At 39.0% G+C, this 25,856-nt stretch overlaps 1 protein-coding gene across 7 annotated transcripts in view; it reads right to left on the minus strand.

Moving 5' to 3' along the window:
- Positions 1–295: 295 nt before the first annotated feature.
- The window catches only part of MAP7D2 (MAP7 domain containing 2), an 88,818-nt gene continuing 63,257 nt past the window's right edge, over positions 296–25,856 (minus strand). For 3 of the 7 annotated variants that reach the window (XM_063342806.1, XM_063342796.1, XM_063342849.1), the window contains 13 exons: positions 23,854–23,964; positions 22,388–22,510; positions 19,273–19,421; positions 18,053–18,180; positions 9,472–9,704; positions 8,967–9,093; positions 7,539–7,743; positions 7,316–7,420; positions 6,008–6,061; positions 5,258–5,336; positions 4,361–4,547; positions 2,546–2,825; positions 296–1,940 (listed from right to left, as the gene is read on the minus strand). In XM_063342806.1, coding sequence (XP_063198876.1) covers positions 2,576–2,825; positions 4,361–4,547; positions 5,258–5,336; positions 6,008–6,061; positions 7,316–7,420; positions 7,539–7,743; positions 8,967–9,093; positions 9,472–9,704; positions 18,053–18,180; positions 19,273–19,421; positions 22,388–22,510; positions 23,854–23,964 — 1,751 coding nt within the window. In that variant the 3' untranslated portion in view covers positions 296–1,940; positions 2,546–2,575. The remainder of the gene's footprint in view (positions 1,941–2,545; positions 2,826–4,360; positions 4,548–5,257; positions 5,337–6,007; positions 6,062–7,315; positions 7,421–7,538; positions 7,744–8,966; positions 9,094–9,471; positions 9,705–18,052; positions 18,181–19,272; positions 19,422–22,387; positions 22,511–23,853; positions 23,965–25,856) is intronic. The other 4 variants (XM_063342838.1, XM_063342817.1, XM_063342826.1 and 1 more) reach the window with 3 other exon arrangements.

Consider the following 25,856-nt stretch of genomic DNA (forward strand, 5'->3'; position numbering starts at 1 on the left):
GGCTGCAAACTGGTTTGTACGCTGTCACTAGCACCCTGGATGCCAGAGTTTGGAAGCCCCCACCTTAAGGCTCTTCTGCCACCAGTCTGTATTTCTTCCGCGTATTGGCAAGACCTCAGAAGGCAAATTCAGTGTATGGCAAAGGAAACAATGGTGAACTATTTTGAAGCTCTGACAACCACTCCTTCATTCAGTATTACGCTCCCCTTCAGCAAACACCTCAGAAGAAATCAACGTACATGTATTTTTATATTAGTCACATTTTTTCTGTGAGTAAAAAAAGCTAAGAAACAAGTTAGATTCATAAATGAAAATGTATTTCACCTTTATACATGCTATACAGGTCATGCAAATACAGAAATCTACAGGTTATACAATGACACCATAATAAAATATAATGTGACGTTTGTCAAACACAATGTATCACAGCAAAACAAACTGGTTTTGTTTGTTTATTATTTAGGAAATAGATGAAGGACTAATTTGGAAGACAGTACCATGCTACAGCTTACTGCACAGTCAAAAGAAAGTGTTTCTCTGAAGTACACTAACATAAATAGAGCTGGATTGTTGTAGGTATGATTTCTTTATACATCGCACATAATGTCATTGATTACTTTCCCGTTGCTGGCTTTAAAGAGCACAAAAACGGGGCTACAACTGAGCTCAAGCTACGCTGTGAGCTCCCTTACATTTGAAAAAAAATCCAAACAAACAAAAAAGCAAAAAACCACCCCCCCAACTTTTCACTTTTGTGTTAGTGTCCAAAGAGAGTTATATTTATAATTTATTCTTACAAGGAACTGGACAGAAGTGTCCTCAAAGCAGCACATGATCTAGCAGAAAGTTACAGTTCACCAACAGAAATAAGGTTAACACTGTATGGCACATAATGCCTAGACATTATACGTCCTCATGTGAATTTTCCCATACAGATGCTTACAGCCGGTTAAGAGGGCTAGCAGTGCTCCCCGTGCGTGCCTCAGCCTTCGTAGTTCTGCTGCAACGTTCGCATATTGCTTTGCTGCTGACTAAATCTTGTTTTGTTGAGCCTCTAAGGAAGCCAAAATACTTCTCCACGTGATAGAAAGCCTGCTGGTATTAATCAAGTGTCTGCGTCTTCAAAGATTAACATATTGTCTCACCCCCCCCGACCACTCACTCGGATCTACTACAGCTACACTACATATATGAAGGGAATACACTAGGCATTTTGCCTACTTTGTTTACAGGTGTTACACAAGTATGTTTTTAAACACATAACTGATACTTGCTCCCGGACTAATTAATATTAACCAGTAAGTGCCACTAGTGACTAAAAGTGTCAACACAACCATAACGGGATAGCTCCCACACTCCACAGTCAGTAAGAAGGCTCTTTTGATTCAGCAGCTGTATATTTTTCAAGCCTCTTCAGCTATAGTTTTGAATTATACACCTGCATAAAAGTTGCCAGTAACTCCTTATTAAAGGCAAAAAAAAAAAGATAGGCACAAAACTAAAATACAGAATATTATTTCCTTTCAATGCACTGTGGGCAAACCTCAACATTATTTACAAGAAAAAAAAATGTCTAAACAGATGTATGATAAAGCTTAAGGAAGAATCCTTTCAAAATAAAACGCACAGGTAAAAAAAATCACAGTGAAGTGTTGAGATGAATTTTAAATTAAAAGAAGAAATAAGTGCTTTATTTGCAGCTAAAGCTCAAATTTTAATGCACGCTCAGTCTTCCCTGAAACCATCGAGGCTCTAGATCACCGTTTTCTGCCAAAAGCAGACAGTTATTCAACATATTCCCTGGGAAGACAAAGTTATATTCAGCTCTGATTATTTGAAATCCAGTGTTCAAGGACTGCAGAAGCTTTTTTCAAGTGACAAGCTCATATTTTACTGCCAGTAGCGTCACAGGGATATATATCCTCCACAAATTGCTACCTCTGTCAATTAAAAAAAAAAGAGAGAGAAGAATATCAAGTCAGCTATGCAAGTTAGGTGACCTCAATTTTGTAATTTAGAATACGCTCTCTCAAAAAAAGGGACTGTGGCACTGTACTTTGAAATTGTCACTAAAACCTACTATGCTTTTTTCATCTTGTTTGCAGGCTTTCCAGGATAAGCGATTCTGCACCGTGCTGCAAGTATTTACAGCAGCGGAAAAGAGTAAGCAGCAACAATAACTACCGTTTTCTAGGCTGGCCTCACTTTTAACTGTTTTCTTCATGCAAACAGGCTCCAAAGACTTATAGGAAAGGTACTGTATTAACAAAGAAAAAAAGCAACTCTTCTCGCTATATTCTGAATGGATAAAGGAAATGTTTCCATTTACCAGATACTTTTGGTTGCTATGATACGCTTAGTTTGCATATGACGCCAATTTACAAAGAGCTGCAAATATGAGAGATTGTGCTAAATTTAAATATCTAGGAGACCAGCTTTCTTCCTCTCTCCACATATGTTGTTTACAACTGCGATATTTTTCTGGGAAGCTCATAAGTAATCCCAGCAATTTATCATATTTAAGATGTTTATCACAATACTGTACCTTTATCTGTTCTGCTGAAAACTGAGGTTGTCAACAGATAGAATTAAGTGTATTTTCCTGTCCCGGACTGTTAAATCCCTCAATTAAGTTTTTGTTACAGTCATCTAGGCTAATGGTATCACTGGACATCTTGGAGTACGTAGCTTGGCCTGTGAAATCCAAGAGATCTTCAAGAGCCTTGGCATTACTTGTCCCATTCTGGTCCAAAGAAACACCGGGCATGAGTTCGTTCATGGGTGAATATTCGGGGATAGAGATAAGTTCTTCTTTTGAAACTGGGCTATATGAAAGATAAATGAAAGGAAGACGCAGAATAAGAAGTGTGTAACTTTTTGTTAAGCAACAACCAAATTAATCTTCTGACTCTCCCAAGAGCCACTACTTATCTTAAAGCCAGCTGCAGCAAGCCTTTACCTAGAATATGGCCCAATCCAAACAAAAAGAGGTTACCCTGTTCAGGATGGAAGGTCACACCTAATCCATAATTCCTTAAAGATTAAGGTTTGTGGTAGCTGTGTGATGTGAATGCTTATCTCCTAAAACCACATTTCTGGTAGTTTACTCCCAACTCGCTATTTCAGTCCCTGCACCCTTCCCTTACTTAAATGTTTATTGCATCTCGCAAATTCTTGTCCTGACCCTGCAAACATTTACCTAAAGCACTCACGCTTCACAACTTCACAACTGGTGTATAAGTTGAGGGCAAAACTATTCTGCATCAAATCCTGCAACACAAAACCTAGTGGGTGCCCAACGACACTAGGAAGAGACTGGGTTTAACACATATCAAAGAATGTAATTTACCCAGTGTGAATTCCACACTGGAATTTACCCAGTGTGAATGTTCCACCCAAGTACTGTGGAACTTGCTGCCTGATGCGGTCCTGCATGCAAACATTATCATCAGGTTGAAAAACGAGTTGGATAAACTCATGGGCAACAGGTCCATCAGTGGATATCTCAAAGGACAAGGCAGAGTTGTGCCCTCTAACATCCCCAATGTAACACTTCTGTGTGGTCTTGGATTGCAGAAAGTGGTGGGCTCAGGTGCTCTCCCTAACTAGTTTTTCTTATCGATACTCTCCATGACCAAATAATGGGCTAGATGGACTTCTGGTCTGTCCCAACAGGGCATTTCTTACATATTTATGCAGATTTACTGGAAATACTGAAACAGTATGAGAGGTTAAGTTGGCTTGCCAATTAAGGAAGCACTGCATAAAAATTCCATATTTAAAATTCAGAGCTAGCTTTCTCATAACGGCCTTAAATTATCAATTTCCTTCTATCCTGCAAGTCCTTCCATCAAAATCCAACGGTATTTAATACACACAAGTTATTTACTGATTTCCATACATTTGTTTCAGTTAAGTATTTAGAATTCTAAATTAATTATTTTCTTTATTCTGTTTCTATGGAGGGAGAAAACCTCATACATCATGGCTACCCAGACGCAAATAAAAAAAAAAAAAAGGTGACGTCTGACAATATCTACAGTAGCTACTTTTACATAACAATCTGAAAAGTTTGGTCAAACTTGTACGGAATCCATAAGTGAGGACTGTAGAAGGATTTTAGAGCCCCTCCCTGCCCGCCACCCCTGCCAACTATGTGAGAGTGAGATGAGGTTCTGTTGACTCTTGTCTGAAACAACCAATTTGCATCTTGGCAGGCATGGAGTACATCACAGTAAACACCCGACCGCCCCATTGTGGGGTAGGTGAGAAGTAAAGCAGTAAAGTATTAACAAATAAAGCAGAAAACTTTGCGCCTAATATGAATTCCACAATTTCTATTACTGGATACGGTCTGTACCTCACATCCATGGACTGAACCTCATCTGTTGAATCTTCCATGCTGTTAGATTTCCCATCAACAGCTTCCAGCTGAATAAGCCCTGGAACTGACTTGAGTCCATTAGCGACTACGTCTTGGGAAGGGATTACAGAGGCAGCACTTTCTAAGCTTTTATTTTTCAGGCAGGCGGCCAATCCATTGATATCTATAAAAGAAGGTTAGAAATTATGACAGCGACTTCTTTATTTAAACAGTTTAAAAAAAAATCACAAATGCTTCTAAGTTATATATTGAGTAGAAAGGAAGACTGACAATGCAGTAGGACTCGGTTTCATCTATGACTCATCATACTATACTGTCAACCCTCTTTTTCCACTCTAAAATTGCTCTTTACGCTACATCTTTTAAATCTGAGGAAACAGGAAGAGAATGTTTTATCTTTTGTGCCATGTACTAAAAGCCTTAGCCTGGGGATGTAAGCAAAATATAGAAAAATGCCAGATATGTGTATTTTATTTAATAATTCTTTAAATACATATGCTTTTCTCGTGAAGTCAAATTAAACGTAAGATTTATAGCAATGCTATGAAAAGCTTGTGAGCTTAGTTGTATGCAAAATTTTTCTACCTACAAAATTCAAAAGTAGATTGCAGCAGCCAAACCTATCGGCAGACTGGAACTTCTCATTTACAGAAACGCTATATCAGGAACTAAAATGGAGGAGAAGCTTTCTTCTACTTATGTGGCAAAACAAAGCTAAATCTCCAGTTTTTAGCATTTGTCGCTGATGCAAGTGTAGCTGTTCTTTTTGAGACGAAAGCAAAGAACCTGTGATAATACACAGCGCTCTGCCTGCGATTACAAAACTCTGAAAAGAACTGTGAAAACAGGTCAGAGAAATATTGCAATTTTTACCCGGCTGGTTGAGAACAAGGGTCTTTGGTTGCTTTTCCACATTCAGTGTTGACGGTACCTCCAGTTTTGGCTCTTCCTTCTGTAATCAAGTAATGAGTCAACTGTATTAGATGAAGGACTGTAACCTTTATGGAACTGATTGGACTCCAAATTTGTGAGACTGCCCAGGGCCACAGGGTGGTCAAAGGTCATCGACAGCAAGAGAGACTTTTTTTTGCCTTTCTAATTAGACATAGGATTTATTTTCTTTTTGAAGTAAAAAAAAAAAAAAAAAACAAACCATCCTCTGAAAGTAACTGAAGAAAACAGTTTCCTTAGTAGAAAACTTACAATAGAAGTGAAAACTTGACACTCTGTCAACTTCCTGGCTGGACACAACTGCCTTGTTCTCAATCCTACATTCCTGGCAGGTTTAACACAGAATGCTCAGGAAATAATTCAGTGGCTGGTACAAAGCAGAAGATACAACAGGGCAGCAAACATTCCAGCACCCAGGAACGTGCTCTTGCCACCTTCCCAGCCAGTGAGGGAGATGAGCCTGCAACAGTTGCAGAAAGTTGCTGTGTAGCAGTGGCACAATAATAACTGTGACACAGTAACAGTCATTCTCTGTTTGAAACGCAGCTAAAATTTGGGTGTAAAGTGTACCTAAGTATGCCTACCAACGTGGAAATACTCGAGTTTAATTTTCACATAGGGGTTACAAAACAAAACACAAAAAAACCCCTGCAACTACACGCTGTTTCATACCTTTATTTCTGGTGTTTCACTCCTCCTTGTTCTCTTCATTATTTCATCTATTCTCTAGAAATCAAAATAAATTGGCAGATGAGAAGGCAGACAGAATATTTAACACAACAGACTGATAAAGGAGAAAAAAAGACAAAAAGAAGAAACTTTTCTCTACTGTCATGACCTCATCCCTGCTTGTCTTGAAAAAAGGAGAATAAGTAAGAAAAATAAAGAAAACATGAGACAGAAAACACCTGGGAGCTGGCTTTCACGTATCAGATCTCACAGAACGTGACTGTCTCAAGAGATGCAATTTAGAGACAAACATTTTAATACCAGGTATTTGCAGTTATGAGTTGAGCTCAGCTCTGGAACAACATGTTTATTTAAAACCAACAGCTATTATTTTCATCTAGTTGTTTTTCCAACTACTTCTAAATAGTTCCTTTAAAAATATTTAGGCTTTTTGGAATGGAAGAATAAGATGAAATACCTGAAGTTATTCTTGCTGGAAACGTGTAAGGCATTACCCTAAAATACTTCTATTTTTCCTTTGTTCATTAAAAAAAAAAAAAAAAAAAAAACAACAACAAACCTTCCAACAAGCCTTGTCTCTTTGCACTACTGTGAAAGGAAACTATTTGAGATTTAAAGACACTTTGGTTTGGTATTCTAATCTGTAACATGCCCCCAGCTCAGTGGCAAACAGTTAAAAATAACACACTGGAATAACATATATGGAAAGACGACCTTTTATAACCAGACAGGGGTTCTGCAGCTCTGCCGTTGTTCTCTCTGTAGATAAAGCTAAGTTATATCCAGGTCCAGCCACTTCCTTGTGCGGCGGTGGCCAAACAGCCCTGCTGCCTCTGCATAAGGCAACCAGAGCCACCCAGGTGGGAGAAAACCTGTTTGTTAATCACATTAGCTTTCCCAATTAATGACACAGAGCTTTTGTTGAGTACGTTTTCAAACAATGTCACTCATGTTCCTGAATAGTCTGGGATGTCCTGGGTTGGGCGGCAATCGACGTTTGCCTTGGCATGCCATTCCCTGTTTGTCTCAGGCATTTAACTTTGTGGGTAGAGGCTAATTTTATGTTTGTTCAGCACCGAGTAGAAAGTCATTTGCCTTAGGCAATTCCATTATTACAAATTTTGATGTCCACATTCCCTTAACATGCAAGCAGCAAATACTATAATTAGACATAAATATCAATCTGTAATCCCTCCAGATTATTATTTCTAGATACTATTGGTTAGTTCCTGAGTTACGTATTTAAACAAGAAATGAAATAATTATCTTAAATGAGACACAAATATCTACCTTCTTCCGCTCCAGTCTTTCTTGCTCAATTTGCTGCATGATTTGTTCCCTTTCAAGACGAAGTTGTTCAGCTGCCTCACGGGCTTTGATTTCTGCTTCTTCCCTCTAATCAAAATGTGTAAAATATGATAGGGCCATTATTTATTTCAGGCAAATTACCAGATACTATAAAGTATTTATTTATATGTATACAAAGTTTCACTTTTCTGTTTTGAGACAGTACCTGTTTCTCAAGTTTGGCTTGGAGCTCTTTTTCTTGCTTTTCTTTTAGCATTTGCTCTTCCTCAGCTCTCCTCCTGGCTTCCTCTTCTGCCTTTTTCCTAGCTGCTTCTTCTTCACGTTTTCTTTCCTCCTCCTTCTTACGAGCCTCTTCCTCCAGACGAAGTCTTTCTTCTTCTGCCTTTCTTTTCTGTTCTTCTCTTTCAAGCCTGGAAAATTTATACCAGTATGTTTAAAAGATCTCATCTTGTTTAGCATGAATCCCTACTGTATGTGGCATGCAATCGGCAGTAACTGATAACGTATGCATCAGCGCACAAATGCGAAGACACAGCAAAGACACTGAGCACATGCCCAGAATTCAGGTTGCTATCAAACTTTTATTGCAATCTTATTTTCACTGCCCTTATTTTTCCTAGAAATTATAATTGGAAAAAAAAAGTTGTCATCAAAGAAAACATTTCCGTTCTCATTTCAATTACAGCTTCAATAATAAAAACACCCCTCTTCTGTACTTCACACCAAGAATGCTGGTATCGAAAAACAAGCACGTACGTTTTTCCTTTGTTTCAGCCAAAGATAAACAGATTGGATACGTAGCGGCAAACAACGCCCACAAAACACAGAGGCACACTAGAAAGAGTGGGTCTAAATTCCACCCGTGTTGTTCCCTGCCCCACTTAGGGACATCATGCTCCTTTGTCACCACATTCAAGACCTGCTTTGTCAACTGATCATTCTTATCCTTGCGTATCAGGGATTCAGGAAATATTTCCAAATTTCCCCCCCCACCCCCAATGCTTTCAATAAGAACAGAAAGTTGAATTTAGACATGCAGAGTTAGTGATTTACTATTAGGGGTCTGAAGGAAGGGCATGATTTGTTGACGCTTGCAACCAGTATCCACTGTGGAGAACAACGTAAAAGCTTGCTCACAGAACAGAGCCAGAATGTCATCGCTTAGACACAGCAACCTTCATTGTGCCCACACTCTTAAAGCCCTCAGCTCCCTACAGCCAAGTTGGGCATGGAGATAAGCTTCAGGTTATTCACTGAACGATGCAAGCTTTGTCATTTAAGGCATATACGACTACCGCAAGACTGTTTCTTCTATGTGAACTAGCTCATTTCAAACTGCTTCAAATATTTTTTTACAAAATAAAATGCTTCAGGTATGTCCACACCGGAGTGTGGACATGCCTGAAGTATTTGGATGAGTAACAGTTCCTTCAGGCTTCTTAAAGAGGTCAAATTATTATTTTCTACCTTCACTAGTCATGAAGACTGCGAAAGACGCTAATTTGCAAATTGAAAGAAATTAACACTTACGTGTAAGCTCACACCTTGATTCTAAAACCACCACAGTTTCAAGCATCTTAAATGATCCAGGTTAAATTATTAGGTAATAATTTTTACAAATCGACAGAGATACCTCTCCCGTTCTTCTCTTTCCTGTCTCTCCCTTTCTTCTTGTTCTTTTTGCAGGCGGGCCTGTCGTCTTTTTTCAGCAAGAATTTTTGAGGCTTCTTCTGCGTCAGTTGTTCCTGCCGTGATCTTCCCTGGGAGAAGATAACCAAGGGTGGGAAGTTAGGCAGGGAACTGAGAGTGCCCAGCACTTCAACGCTCACAGAGAGGCTAAACCAGTCCCGGTTCATGCTGGTGTCACACCTTTGCTTGTCAAAACCATACATCAGCATTTTCAGCTGATACAATATGGGGTAGATATGGGCATCCTTGACATTTTCACATCCTCACAACAAGCATTTTTTCCACACAGGGGTAACCCCGGTGAAAACTATACACTTACTGGTTATAGTATGTACCTTTACACTCATAAACCCATGACTGAGCAGCTTCCCAAAGAGAACAGCTCATCACTGCTCAAAAGCCTCAAGGACCCACGATACTTTGCAATTTTTGCTTGCAGTAAGACTCACCTTCACTATTTTCAGTCTTTCCTGCAGAAGGCACATGCTTCTCAGAAGCCGCCTGGCCTGCCTCATCACTGCGTGCTCCTGGGGATTTCTGATGACTGATGTTTTCTTTCTCCTTGTCTGCTTTCTTTTTAGGAGTTTCCTGGTTGAGATTGGAAGTGGCACGATGCTTCACAGGAGAAGCTGGATATTGTTTGGCATTTTTAGGAGACTGAGGATAAGTCTTTGCAACTGTCCTGAAGAGGGAAAACAAAAATCAAAACAGGCCATGCGTTACACGGTTTGGAATCAAAATCCAATCTTCACGTACACCGTTCCCCTTTCTTGCCTCTGGCTAAACCGGAATATCAGCTGTTTTGCACAATACTGCATGGAAACCACCCGGATGCGAGCAATCAGAACACAAAATGCAGGGAACTGGCATGCAAGTGCAAATGCTTACAGAAAATTCTCATTTAAAAAGACCACTAGTACTGTCCGAGTTGCAGGCAAGAGATATGAAATCCAAGGACTACCTAAAACAATTATTTTAGTAATGGCCATTTCATAAGGATTTTGTCAACATTACCGTATTGAATAGTCCTTTCTCAACATTTACAGTAAAGCTACGGCTGCTTTCTGTCTGCAGAAATTATAATGAGTTGCATGCAGCGTGCTGCTTTCATCTGAATGCCACCTTGTCAAACATAGTCGTTTTCTAATAGTATCTGATCTTCCAAAATAGCACCAAATACTACTATATAGGAAGGTAAAGCTGGGTATCGCAGAGAGACAGAACTGACCAAACCATTCTACAGTCAGCTTCACTGTTTCAGTTCGTGCTTTAATCAGCACCAATGCAACAGACTTAAGGCTCAAAACTCAGCCCCTGCAACCTCTTACACGGCTGCACTTGTGGTGACAGCGACGCACAGCAGCAACGCTGCCCATCGCTCGTTTGGCTGTTGCTTACGTTAGGTGAAACGATAACCTTGAAGTCAGATCTGGGAAAGCAGAAGGGTAAAGATACTTGATATTCACCGAAAAATAGGTGCACATTAAAGAGAATAGATTACCAGGAAACGCGAAACTCCACACAAACACCATGCATAATTTATGTAACACCAGTAACTAGCACTAAATGCTTGTAACATTAAGAAAGGCTGGGCTGCGTGACTAAGTAGTATTGAAGTAAAGAGATTACAATCTTAAAATAATGATTTATGTGAGTCCCATTAGAATAAATAATCCTACATTAAAGTGAACATTACACATGCAGTTTTAACATTCCTTGTGAATATGCAATTATGATATAAATGTACCATCCCTTATCACTTTTTTCATCTATACAATATAGTTTCATATACCATAACGTGTTTTCTGGACTGTAACACTCATTCTGGCAGACCACAAGCATGAAAACATGGACAATGGCTGAAAGTTAATGGACTGGAGTTGCAAGTTCTGTATAGATCTAACTATAGTATTGTGTGGCCAGAGACTATTATAACCGGAACAACATTTGCATTACAGAGAGGACAATAGAAATTAAGCATCTTTCAACTCCCCCCCAATTCATGAATTCAGGAGAAGAAAGAGTTCTTTTCCACCATATTATGCTGCATTTCAAAGAAGATGAGACACCAGAATACAGGGAGCTCATTCAGAGTATTGCACCACCCGTACTTTCTCACTCCCACTAAAGAGCCATCGCAGACTACAAAAGCCCTTGGGCCGGTGGAAGAGTAGCACCCAACTAAATTTGAAGTTCAGCTCAGGTACCCTCTGCCTGCAGGCCCAGGAGCTCCCTGTCAGCTCAGGTCCTCGCCCTTGGTCCTTCCCTGAGCTAAGCCATAGGTATGCCTTTTCCCGGCCTCCTAGCCTGCCCATCCTGACCTGATGTCCTGGCGTGTGCTTGGACCCACCTCATTAAGGCCTTTGCTGGCTATCACTGGACTCTTGGCTGACCCTGGTCACCATCACCAGACCTGCCCTGGCCACTGTCTGCTATGGGATGGGGTCCTGTGGGTAAGGTCCCTGTCCTTGTCTGCCCTGCTGCCACCCACGGCTCCTGGCTCGCCCTGCCTTGCAGGGCAGCCAGCTCCTGAACAGGCTTTGGAAGATGTGGACCGGCAAGTCTTTTTCCAGGTCTTGTAAGAAGCAGCAATGGGAGAAGCCAATGAGATTGGTTGGTGTTGACCATATCTGGTTTAAGCACTGTCTTTTGTTTTCTCTTAAGGATATAGATGGATTTCCAGGCCCTCCTAAAGACCAACGTAGAAATTTCAAGGCCCCACCTACATATGAACATCTCATATGTGCCTCACCGTTACAGTCACTTCCAACTGCATTTCATAAAAATATAGCGCATGATAAAAAGCAACCTTTCTTATGCTTCTCTGCAGCACAGAGGATGCTTCTTGCTAATCAGACGCTTCTTCAAAGCATAGTTCCTTCTTGCTGTCTTTGGTTTACATTTCCGACTTCACCACACGTTCCTTGCAATGCTTTTTATTTAACTTGTTGTGACAGGAGCAGCAAGAGAGTCACATAACTAAGGCTGAGTCATTTTCAGTATTAGCACAGAAGTAATTGTTCTCTAATAAAGACATGACAATCAAATTAAAGAGGCTGGTAGGAAGGAGTCTAGTCATGAGCGCTATGTTGGCACTGCATAGGAATTAGAGCAGACTGGCTGCACAACTTACCTGTTGGACTAGAGGCGTGTGTTGAATCCTATTATTTAAGTAAGGCATCTTTGAACTTTTAGACCTACAGAAATTTTTTCTTAGAGCTCTTTGGCCAGCATAACAAGAAACAGCTATGGCTCCGCTTCTTTTATAGCAACTAAAAGGTAGAAGCATATAAAAGACTGAATACTGCAAGGATTACAGTGTAGTGCAGGAGTGAAAAGCTGAGAAAGCCCATCAGGAATAAGAATATTTTTTTAAATCATTTATAGCATGCCAGAAGAAAGTATTAAATGAACACTGTTTCCCCGCCTTGCATTTAAAACATGTTGTCAACTTAGCATCTTTAACATTCCTAGACACAAGCAGAATTGCTACTGGAAAAAACCCACTCCTTTTAATAGTATTTAAATTATGCTACTTTTTAGCAGAAATGGCCAAACTTGACTGTGAAGACAGAAAAATCAGATTATTAAGGGAAAACGTATAAATGCTTGCATAGGGTTCTGCTTAGGTTTCAAAAATGTTTTATTTTTACCTTGGGAGAAAAGGAAAGGGATGTAATGAAACTCTGGTAAGGATGTGGGAGCACAGAAGCGTGCCTGCCAAGGACCAGAGAATTAAGACGACAACTTTCCAAAATGCAAGAAGTGGTATCATGTAAGTTGTCTGAAAGTCGGCTCATCTCAGTCACTAGATTTTACAGGGGAACACAGAAGTCCAGGAAGCATCTTCCTCCCTCCAGGAGGTCTTCGTTTTCTCACCTAACTGTCCTGTGGTGACATGGAGGCAGCAGCTTGCAAGAAGCCGTTCTTACCATGACCCCTACATGCACTGCAAGGATCTCTATCAGGTCTGCAGATCCACCGGCCCTTAAATTACAATGGCTCTTATTGAATTAAAAGAGGAATAGCCAGGATAGCCCATACTGCAGAAGAACGTCTCAGAAGAGCACAAGAGGGGTTCTGAGCGTACTTTTGCTAAGCATAGAAAATAAAGTACATGCGGCACACGAGTCAGAGGTCAAATCCAATTTTTGTCCATAAACAGCAAGGGAGAGAACAGCATGCTTTCTCAAAAAGCCAGCTACGTGACAGGTCATCGGTTACAGGAATTCAGAAGGCTGACCTGAAATCAGAAATCTGCAGCAATGCCAGAGCTGCGCTATTTTTTCCCCCCTATCTCCCTATTAATTCAACAAAAGCTCTGCTGAAACCACACCACAGACTTGCACGTTTTCAAGCCTGTTTTCTGAGGTTGCTCTGATCACAAGTTATTCCTGCGTTCTGATATTTTTACTCTGCTATCTGTGATATTTTCTCAAAAGCATGTTTTTTTCACTTTCAGTTTTGATCTTTCCTAGCCAGAAACAGATTCATTTCTGTTTTACACATGAGCACAAACTCAGCATAGGTCCATAGAGTAACTATTTTGATAGCTGCATTATTCCAGATGTTTTAAAAATCTTGAATTAGGCCATTCTCTAGCTAGCTGCTGAAAAAAACCTCCAAATAGTCTTGATCCAACATTCTACCCATTGTTTTTATCTTTCCAAGGCAAAACAAAGATCAAGAGTAGTAAATGCAGCACATACCAAATAAAACAGAAAACTAGGTCACTGCAGGACACAGAAGCTACTTCTGTGAGGAATTCACCACGTGCAGTCACCTTTCTAACAGGTCGTTTCTAACATTTCGGTCTTTTTTGTACTACTCCAGGTTCATATTTCATTGGTATTCTGTAATTTGATTACGTATATTTCTGACATCAAACTGTGACCCAACGACTGCAGTGGGATGTCGTCCAGAAGAACCACTGAGTTACGGGGTCAGTTAGTGAAACTGTGAGCAAAGGACAGTGACACAGACTGGGAACAGGAAACGAACCAAGAATCACCCACAGGCAGCGTTCAGTCCCTTTTCCCTTCCCCCCTGCCCTTTCTGCCTTTCTCATATGAGGTAATGGAGCATAGAGGCTCGTCAGAGCTTTCCGTTTTCATTCACTGGCTTATACTAGGGCTTATCTGAAGACACTTAAAACTAAATCCTACTTCCTTGATTCAGTCGGGTCCCACTGATTTCAAAGGGACTATTTACCCAAAGACATGTGAAGGACACAGGCTTTATTGCTTTGCGGATCTAGAAGATCGGACACTTAACCTATTCTCGGAGGGATACTGCAAGAATAAACAGATTAACGTATAGATCTTTGAAGACAAAGCATCAAAAAAAAATTACCAAAAAACCTGTTATTATTGATCTTGTGAAAGATCTGAAGAACAGGAGCACTTTACACAATCAGTATCCAATAGCAATTGTAAAAATAAAAGATAATGTCTCAATTATCCCAGCTCTCTAATCCATTAACTTTCATCTTTGTCAACTGATCCACACTGGATTCAAAGCAATAGTTTTAATAGTTTTTGTGGTGTTGGTTTTTGTGTGGTGTTTCTTGATATATTTACTTTTTCAAATATCTTCAAGCTTCGAATTCCTTCCTTGGTTTTAATTATTGTTCGAGTTTGTTGTTCCACCCCCGCCCCCCGCTCCCGGCCTTTTCTCCTTTTTTAGGTCCGTATTTATTCACTCATTTTGTCTTGGACATTATGTCTTTGGGCTGATCTTTTTTCCTTTCTCAGTAAAATTTGCACCTTCAAGCATTTGTATTTTATATATGTAATTACCGAATCTACTTTGCCATCAATCACAGTCTCTCTCTAGGTTGAAGTTTTGCTGTCTTGTTTGAGCCTGTTTCAGTTACTTTACCATGATAAAAAGAGCTTTTTAATTAATAAATAATGAAATAACATATAAAGAAAACAAGCAACTACCACCCACAAACCGAGATGACAACTGTGAAGAACTAGTAAGTAGAACAATGCCAAGAAAACTTGAACGTCAAGTCACATACTTTTAAGACGAAACACGCATACAGCTAATTGTCATCTAAATCACTGGCCGTACTTGATTCTTTCCTCTACAGCTTTCTGAATTAAGGTGCTAGGCAGGATCACTAACTACTAATGCTGTACAATACGTATTCTTATTTCTTCCAGGGTATTTTTTTGGCCATATGGTGTGCTGGAAGGAGAAAGATTGAATTTATAAAAGATTGTCAGGCTTGCAAGGAGAATGAATATTTGTCTACATATTTAGTCACACTAAAATTAAGTTCCACAGTTAATTTTAAATGAAAATGTAAGATTACACAACTTAAAGGAAGGTTCCAAAAGCCTGACTGCCTCTATTTAAATCCACTAACCAGCCAGATTGCTACCTGGCATTTGAGTTGTATGAAGAAATGCGTATCTTGACATAATAATACAATATAGTGATCAGGATTTTAAATTTCCGAGGGGAAGTTTTGAGAATTTGTCTTTCTGCAATCAGTAATAAACATGAATTTAAACTCTTATTTACTGTATCTCTCATAAGGTCAAGGAGGGTGTTCTAATTGGGCCACGTTAAGATTAAATGCCCAGTAATACTTTTCTAGCTGTAGTCAGAATCAGGTTTTCTTGAGGAAGAGAGGGAGGAAAAAAGAAAAAAAAGGATAACTGCTGTGACTCACAATCAGAGAGAAACCCACCAGTAGGCTTCTTAATTCCTCCATGCAGCATCTCCTTCTTCCTCTAAAAACAGTAGTTTATATTCCTTATAGGCATGAAAACGTTTTACTATAAACAGGTTCCCATAATTTGCACCTCTGGGAAAAGTCTCCATTTTTGCCTAACCTTTTATGGAAACTAGTACTCCAAATTAAGACTGGGCATACTTTTTTCATGAAGCACTAAACATCCGTTTCTTTTTCTTTTTTCCCCCCAGATGTCTCTATGATGAGCTATACAAACCTTTTCAATGTCTGCCCATCACAAAGGGCTTCAATCTCAGCAATCCATTTCCCACCCATCATTTTGCTCAACTAAATACGTCTCTTGGTATACTTTTATACTGATATCACTTTTATACTGAGTGACCCGAAAGATGCATTCTGAGCAGGGAATATCAGTACTTACAGAATAATACACATTTTTATACCTCAAACTTTTCTCTGTACATTTTCAAGTGCCACTAGACAATGATCTGCTCAAAGGTGTAATGAAAAAAAACTGGTTGTCACTAACATTTCACATCATTCCATTCTTCACAAAACTTGCATAGTTCAGAATCTGACTACATTATATATAATATTGCAAGTTTGAGAATTTGTAGCCCTATAATACAAAGAATTGCAATTTCCCAGTTGCATGCAAGGGGATGTCCGAAACAGAAAGAATGGTTTCCTGTATTTTGTGTAACACCAGATTCAAACACAAAATCATCCTCCGTTAAAGAAGTATGCACTCAGAGCTGAAGCAGAAAAGGAACACCAGCTAGTTTTTGAAGTAGAAAAAATTTGTCCGAAAGGGGATCATCAAAACTGATTGAGAATGTGGCCAGACTAGCTGCGGTTAGCTGGAGTGATGTAAGCAGGATGGAACTGGGCCCCGTCTGCCTGGAAATCGTGATGAGTGGTGCAACACAAATGGGAGTCCCATGGTTTGCCTTTGATGTGGGGAAAGGCATCAGAGTTGTGTTATTTGGGCCAGGAGGCCAAACAGCTTTTGCGATCTGCTGGTCTGTTGGACTGGTGTTTGTTTAAATGGGGAGGTAAGGATATCTTGATTTAGGACGGTGAGGTTGCTTTCATACAACCAGTGAGAGCTTCAGCCATATCGGCAAGGATCTCATGACAGTTGTTGTATGGGCACTATGACCCTTAGGTTATGAATCTAGAAAGTAAGACTGTTAATGAATTGGCATTTAACCAAAGCATAAGGTACACTAAATAGATCCTAGGAGATCTAGGAGGCAATGCGTCATTTTTAATAAAAATGGAAACTACACTTTTTGGGTCATAAAGAGCGTATGTGTGAAACGGGTCTGTGGTGATCTCCCCTTCTTCAGCATCTTGTTCCTCTAGGGCAAGGAGGTTTTGAGGATGAGAGAGGTAACGGAGCCAGTCCAGCCTTGAGTGTCACCTGGGGCGTTCTCATTTATGCTACCCGGTTCAGATTAAAAAATAAACAAATAAATAAAATCAGACAAAAGGAGATAATTTTCAAGACAGAAGTGGGACCCATGAACAGGGTCTAAGAGGAAAAAAAAAAAAACCAAAAAACCCCACAAAACAAAACTAAAAAGTCAGACAACTACTATAGACCAGGACTACTTTGGCATACCTCTGCATTTGAGCCAGACTTAATATCCTGTTCTAAGAAAGCTGAAGACACATTTGCTTAGACTTACAAGTTGCAAGTTGTGCTACACAGACTACAGTTAAGAGTGTCTGCAAACGACAACTAAGAAAAGAAACTCAAGTCCTAGTAAGCCCAGATATGCTATAAATCCACAACTCTGCGTGGAAAAAAATACAAACCAACAACCAAAAGCAACAAACCCAAAGAAGTCTGCAAATAAGCAAAGATTAAAACCAATGGTTTAGATGACTCATAGTTAAGTATATTTATGGAACCAGATGGTCATGCCAGCAATAGGAAATGCATATTTTAAATGCCGGAATTTCTAGTGAGTATTCACGTTCTGTGCATTTCTTCACATTAGGCAGAGTTTCTTCAAAACCAAGTAAACCAAAAGCATGTGTAAAAATATATGTTAAATAATATTTCACATGAATTATGAAATGCACTGTGATAATTTCAAAAGACTGAGAAGAGGCAGAGAAGGGTCTCTAGTGACCATTAACACAACTTTACATATATCTGTTCAGATACATTTCTCTCTCTCTCTGTATGCATAACTAAAATTCACTACATTTTACACAACACTTCAAAGGAAGTTCCTCAAGAATCTATGTCTCCTTTATAGGTAACAAGAAGTTCACAGCATATTAGACCATTATTAAGAAAGGCATACTTGGGCGTTGCAGGTGACGCAGATCTTCTGGACATGGCAGCAGGAGAATCAGACCTTCTTAGAGGAGATCCCATACCAGATGACGAACCAGGTGTTGTGGGTCGCTTCTCTTTCTTTATCTTCTCAGTCTAGAAATACAGTTCATTTTGGTTTCCATAATTAGAACCAACATATCAAAAATATATTTGATAGCTTTATTAACAAGATTGAATATAAACTGATTTGTGTAACACGCTTTTAAGGTAAAAATCTTGTAAACACCATCTCACAAATGAGGTGCATGGTTTTTATTTTACATAGACATAAAAACAACCAACCATGTCTTGCATGGACATAGCATACAAGTTTCAGAGAAGTAACACCACATCAGAGCCTCTCCAAGAGTTCTTGGGAGGGGTGGTGGCACTGGGTGGAGTTATCAAAATCATCCACTTGCTCCTGTGATGCCTTGTAAGACATAGTCAGTGGTGCACCCAGGCATCTCGCAGCAACGCTGCTGGATCTAACACTGAATCACACCTAAGAAAGACACTACACAAATCTTTAGCATCCAGCTTTGGTCCTCTCACCTGCATCTAATTTAGATGGCATGAATCCCCCTACTATTAACTACTACAAGACACAGGACCTTAAGTGAATTTTAGAGCCCTAGCATAAATTTTTTAAAATGTGCCTTATGTTCTGTAGACTCAGTGAAGGTGAATGACTTGCCTTTGCTTTTCTGGAAACTACAGTGGATCAATCATGCATCTCTTAAGCAAACAGCATTAAAAACATCCAGAGGAAGAATTAAGCAATTGGTATATAACAGAGGCATTGTCAATACACTTGGCAAGTTTCCAAAACATGCAAAACTTGCTAATTAACCAGCAAGACTGGACAGTCATACTCAGTAGAGATCCTATTTGTCATCCTCATTCCCAGAAGTTACAGGCAAGTCCACGAAACATACACCAGTGCCAGAAATCTCAGTTCCCGGAAAATAAAGGTGTTGCTGTTCCAAATACCAGTGCTCAACACCGATTCTCAGTAGGAGGAAGATATTAAAATGCTGCTAAACAGGAGCAGGAAAGCAAGAGATGCATGCAAGGCTCACTTTCTTACTGCTGTTTCTTACAACAGGGGTAGCACTTTATTTTTATGAATGTAAAGGGAAAGATAACAACCAGAAGCCACAGCAGTTTCCCCCAGAAATGAAATCAAAACCATTGCAAACCCACCTGAGTAACTTCAGCTGCAGCCGCCCCTTTCACAGCGTCAGAAGTGGAGGGTGAAGTTGCCTTCTTTCTGTCGGTGCTTCGGGTGGGGGAAGGCTTGTAGGGAGATTTAAGAGGACTAGCTGGTGCTACACGAGGACAGATATGGAATACTAAAGAGTTATAGTACAATAGCAAGAGCAAAAGGGAGCACAGACAGAGGAAGTGAAGGAGAGGAGAAAACACCATACTTTCATGTTATAATGTTCAAAGGTAGTTTTCAAGGTTTTTTTAAAAAGTTTTTCAAAAGATGACATTATATAACACATTCAACGTGGTCTCACATTTACTGAAATGCCTCAACTGAAAGTAACTTTTTACAGGATTTTTAATTTATTTTTTTTTTTTATTATCTCTAAAATATCGCGCTCCCACTCATATACCTTCTGAGACACCTGACTATGACTGTGATTCTTTTCCCTTCTGGAAAGTCCAGCTTCCTTTGCATATGATAAAAAGAGTAATCAAACAATTCTAGTTGGGTGACTTTTGAACAAATACTGCAAAACAGAAATGGTGTCAGAGGAGTAGGGATATTTTTTTAAAGCTCAAATATAACAAAGGCTCCTATATACCTTAATTGCTTTTCAAAATAATACTTAATTGAAAAAAACAAACCAAAACCAAAAAAAAAACCAACCAAAAAACCCCAAAAGAAAACACCACAACACAAACCGAAACCTAAAGTAAATGCTGCCGTAGGTATTTCAGTTATTGTTATTTGTGGTAGACATCACTTTGAGTGCGACACATACAGTACAGCTTACAGGGCAACTCTTTCTGGGTGTTTTTTCTTTTTTTACAATATGAACAGGATTTTTTAAAATGGGGTATTTTGTTCATATTTGAGGCAATATTTGTTCATATTGCCTTCTAAGACGAAACTTTCACATACGTATAGAACAATCACCAGAGTATATGCTTTATTAATAAGACAGATACTAACCGTATCCATGTGACAGTCTGTTTCTAATCTTATTCGACTGAAATCAAGAAGGATATTGACTTTGGAAAAGCAGTAATTATGCTCAAATGTAAAGGAATTCACATTTCCAATATGCCCCCAATAGGGGCTGTCCTATAAAATTTCTTATGAAGCCTTTTTGTATGCTTTTAAGTCTACCTGGACCTGTGTGTTCTTTGACTGACTTTCCAGCAAGTTGGCAAAAGTTCACTGAATATTAAGAAAAATGTTCAGAAACTTAAATTCTGTTTAAGGTAAGTATTTTTACTTCCAACTGTAAAAAAGTTTAATTATATGTGTCCAATAACAACTGTTTGCCTGAATATCTTGTCTCAGAGTGACACTAATAATGAGAAAGAGTCTTTAATTGAGACTCCTCATTTCTACGCTTGCAGCAAATGCAGGAGCAGAGCAATTTTGACCCAAACGTAATGATTTGAGGCACAGTATGCCCTCTAGAATATGAAGAGCCCTCTTCCCTGTTCAGGAAACAACTTCTACAGAGAGAAGTACATCACAAATGGGAGATCTCCCTCAACTCTTTGCTAGCAATTACTGGCAAAACTGTCTGTGGCCACGCTGAGCATTGATACTGTTTGCAACCTGTGCTACAGCCTGATCGCCTTGCGAGGAAATGACAAGAGGACGCTGGTTCAGAGCACTGTTCCCAGAATCAGGCAAGGGGAAAAAAGTGACCCGCAGACCAAATTGTATCCTCGTCAGACATGCCAGCGTGCTACTTTATCTCTGCCTTCATGGCAGGATCTTTAAAGCTGGGAGTTTACAAACAAAACGAGTGGGGAAGGGCAAAGGAAGTCCCTATTGATTTCTTCAATATCAAATGCAACACAGAAAACAACATCTGTAGGTGGCCCCAGCAATTCACCTCAAAATTTTAAGCAGAATATACTGATCTAATTTCAAGTTGGCTTTTGTGCAGTAGTTGATCCCTGAGCAGTAAGTAAACTGGAAATATTCTCATGGGCTAAGTACTGTATGACGGTATTTCTGCTTCCAGCAGATGCTGCTTTTAATGTAGAAACAAGGGAAGTAATTTCAGAGTCATTCAATATCGATGTCCCTGTGCACCACAACAAAGAAGTAACGCACAAAGGAAAGTAGGCTTACTTTGCAATTAATTTTTATGTAGCTTTGTATTAAAAGCACAGATGCAGGACCTGAGCCTATTTCAACCCTGCCATATGAAAATACTGATCATAAAGATGATCAGCCTTATGCTGTCTAACCAGTTTTATCCTGAAAAGAATGTTTCCTTTTGCAGGTGTGGGGTTTGTTTTTAATAAAAGTAAAAAAACCTGTTTGTCCTTCTTTCAGCAAACACTATGACTAGCTATAGCTTTATAAGCAGGAACTACTCTGGAAGTCAGGCACTTGTCTAAGTATTAGCAGGACTGGAAACATTAGTTTTGTAGATGTTTGCAAAATAAGAGTTTTATTAGACTGACATTTACAGATAGGAATAGTAACTATCGTCCCTAATTTTTAGTATCTTAAAGACAAATAATTTCTGGAACTGACACCTTCCTATCAGCGCCTCCGTTTTTTCCTCTAAGTATCATTTTCTATTTGTGTATATACACACATACACACATAAAAATACACATATAGTCACACAGTAAAGGCAAAAAGTAATTTAACAGCAAAGAATTGGAACTCTAGTAAAAATAATTAAGGCTCAAATGGTGCACTGGGATTTGTGTTCTACATACTATTTGGGTATAAAAGGGGATGACATTAATACATCAAATAAAGCCTCTGAGAGGTGTCACACACTGGTCTAAAAATCTGTTTCTTAAAGAAATATATTCAGTTTTCCATTGGCTTAGGTTTTAGTGGGTTTGTTAATTCATTTTTTGCTTGTGTGTTTTTGTTGTATTTTTTTAACCATGTTCTTTTTAAAAAGACGTTTAGAACAAGACAGACAAGATGATGTGGTTTTGAAGCTTTTAAATACACTGCTATCATGAACAACTTAATCGTTGATTTGTACTATCATGTAAATTGTCATTTGGTTCATAGCACTTCATTTCTTTCAACTACTCAAATGCAACCAAACCCATACCTTAACGGTTTCAGAGTAATTCACATTTTTACCTGGATTATTGTACTGCTCAGAAAGCATTAATGTACTTCTGCTTCTGGCTAAAGATGACTGTGTGGGAGTCAGCAGTCGAGAAACAATAAAGTTTTCCATTGGACTAAGATGCATGCGGTGAGCTGAAGGATGGGAGCAAATAAAATAAAATTTAAAATGCAAAGAAATAAAACAATGTTACGTTAAAATAACTGAAGTGAAATGATTAAATGAAATGAAAAAAAACTTGAAGTGTTTGAGATTTATAATATTTAAAGATCATGTTCATCCCCTCTGAAAAAGAAGGTTTCTAGTTTCTCCATCATTTTAAATTATCTTCCCACCTGTACAATAAATATAGTAAGGTTAAAACCGTGTTGCATTTTGTTCTTACAGAGGCATGTTCCATTCTGCAAAATGGTTGCTTTCATGACTCAGCACGGAAAAGGTTTGCCTTTTTCCCCAGTAGAAAAGGTAGTAAAACCATTTGGTATAACAGCGCAGCTACTCACTAGTGTGCCAACCATACTAGGACTGCATTTAAAATTTGCAGTCTCACTGCATTGCATAAGTCTTATTTATACAATATGTCTGCATTCCTTCCTACTCCATAAATATAAGCATCAACTACGTAAGAAAGATATTTATGGATGTTCCTATTACATTCATATATATATATATATAGCCACCTACCATAATACCCTCAAAGCTACTGATGAGTTTTCATCAAGCAATTCAGAAATTAAAAGTAAATTTACCTTCTCTTTTCATTCCAGAAATAAGCCTTCATTGTCGCTTATTTCAGTTAATTTTATTCTCATTAGAGTTTTAAAAAAAAAAAAAAAAGAGGGGGAAAGAAAAAACCTACACAAAACAAACCAAAAAATTTCCAAAGAGTTCACGATGGGGTGAACTCCTCATTTCTCTCTGTAGCGTTTAGTAATCATTAATCCCGCAGGATGATCATCTTTTGCTGAGCCTCTGATGGATCAGGGTTTCAAATCAAATTAAAGGGCTCTACAACTCTGGTCATCAGATTGAAGGCTCCCAGGTGGCTCATCGGACGTACTTCTGCCCGCGGTACATCCCACGTCTATTGTCGAGCCACACGTTTGGTTTGCTTGTTTTTCATTATTTGGCTAGAAGATCACAAGCTGTACGGTTATAGGAAATTGCTGCAGTTGCCGCATGTACTTAGAACCCTGTTTGCTGGAGCGCCAAAAATTGAAAAAGAATCAATAAAAAAACAAAAAAAAAAAAAACAAAAAAAAACCCCCACAGCGTTTGTCGCTGGCCTAGGATCTCCAGCATGGCAGCACAGTCTTGGAACAGGCTGCAGAACTATTTTATTGTACTAACTTACAATCCCCCCCAAATGTTTGAGTTCTTTTGAATAATAGACATAAGCGAGTTACATAGCTATATGAACAAGAAGTGCTTTAAGCAGGAGAGTTTATGCTGGTAGGAGACCAGCATATTCACTTGCCTCTGTCGGGGGAATGTGTTATTGCCGCTGTGGAGGAGGAGAGGCGCTTACTGATTGGCGATTCCATTTGCTTTGGCAGATTCATTGTAGAAGCTGAAAGTTTGTCACATGCTGCAGAGAGACGCATTGAAGATATTTGTATTCGCATCACAGTGTTGATAAACTCCCCAAATTAACCTCGCATTTGTACTCCTGGCCCTTGCCACTGATCATATCACTGAATAAGGCATGAGATAAGCTCTTTCCGACTGCTGGAGGACCAGCGTTTTATACGACATGCTTTGCAATGCAACTTTTCTGCTTGTGAATTTAACATTCCAGTTTTACAACAGCCTATTTTTAATACTGCCATAGGCAAATAGCTATATATCAGGTCTGAACGAGTGAAGTCATTTGACAGAAGATATTCAACACCAGCACAAGCAGAAAGTTACCTAAAGAAAACGAACTGCACACATGACAACTCTGAACCCCTCATCTTCATTCCTCCTCCCCTCTACGTCCAGTCTGGAAGGGCTCGGGTAGACCTCTGCTAGAATTCTAATACGAAAATGAAATAACCAACATTTGTGCGTTCACAAAATGAGAACTCACTGTTTTCATGACTGATCTGGCACCACCCGTTTGTCTTTATCTTTCTGTGTTTGAGAATATTTAAACAAACAAAAAAAAGTGCTTTTCGGTACTACTCCAAGTGCTTTACTTTTCTTCTGAAATAGTTTGACAAAGTCTGTTTGAGCATAATATCTATTTCCTACCTTGCCATTTATTCAACTGAATGACAGAAAAATGTTATTCAAGTATTACTACGGAGTACTAGTGTATGATGATCACTGTGTGATGCTCAGAAGCTAGAAGCATAGATGCTTTGTCCCTTAAATTTCAACTACAGACACATATGTGGCCCTAATTCTGCAGCCCTTAAGTTACTGCATCCCCTATTACATCCATCAAAACATTGCCTCAGCAGGGTCTGCAAGATTTGCCCCCATATACTACAGTAAACAACAAAATTCTCTTTGTTTGCTTTTTTTAAAAAAGCAGGTAAAATGCTGGTATGCTGCAAAACGTCCATTGCACACCCAAATCTCTTTGTACAGTTAGTACAAAAATTTGAATCAGTTTGCACAGAAATAGTAGTGCTAAGAGATCTCAGGCAGAACAACGTTTACTGTGGATTCAGCAGGAGTAATATCCAAGCCTAGCTCCTCCTTTGGGGGGAGAGAAGGAACCTAGTTCTTAATAGCACAGGCTATGTTACGTTTTCAAAATGCCAAGTACATTTGCAATCAAAATTAGAAATCCTATATGCAATCCATTCTTAATTTTGGCAGACTCATCTACTTCGTAGTCCTTTTATGGGAATAATAATTAAAAAAAAAAAAAAAACAAAACCAAAACCCAGCTGAACAATATAAAAGAAAACAAAACACGATTGCCTAAACAAAGTCAACTACTCGAGTTTGTTACAAATACCAGCTTGGCCAAAATCCACTTCAGGAGGCTGAAAACATAGCATGGTTGTTTATACCAAATTTGCTTATTCTGAAAATATTGCAGAAAAAGGCCCTTGAGATGGAAAAAGAGGACTGTTTTGATGAAACACCATCTCTGTAGCACATCATCTCCTACTGCGCAACTGAATTTTTTTTTTTAAAAACAGCATCTGCACCTGTGCATGTCCATTAGAACTGTCCAATATACGCGTAATTATATTTACACACACGCACACAAAAACGGAGTGCCCACAGAATTGACAGAGATGAGAATTTGAGCGGTAGAAGTCCACAGTTAGTGAGAAAACCATGAAATGCCTCTACTGTGCTGGAATGTGAGGCATGCACTGCTCTACTATGGCAAAATTAAAAGGAAATTAAAAAGACATTTGGTCCACATCACTACGGGTAATGCTGTAGAGCACCAGACTGAAATAATAAGAAAACAGTGGTTAGGAAGGACAAGATCAGTGGATGGATTACAGTGATTAGAACAGTTATAAACGA

Source organism: Chroicocephalus ridibundus, chromosome 1, assembly GCF_963924245.1.
Source record: "Chroicocephalus ridibundus chromosome 1, bChrRid1.1, whole genome shotgun sequence".
NCBI classification, from domain to species: domain Eukaryota; kingdom Metazoa; phylum Chordata; class Aves; order Charadriiformes; family Laridae; genus Chroicocephalus; species Chroicocephalus ridibundus.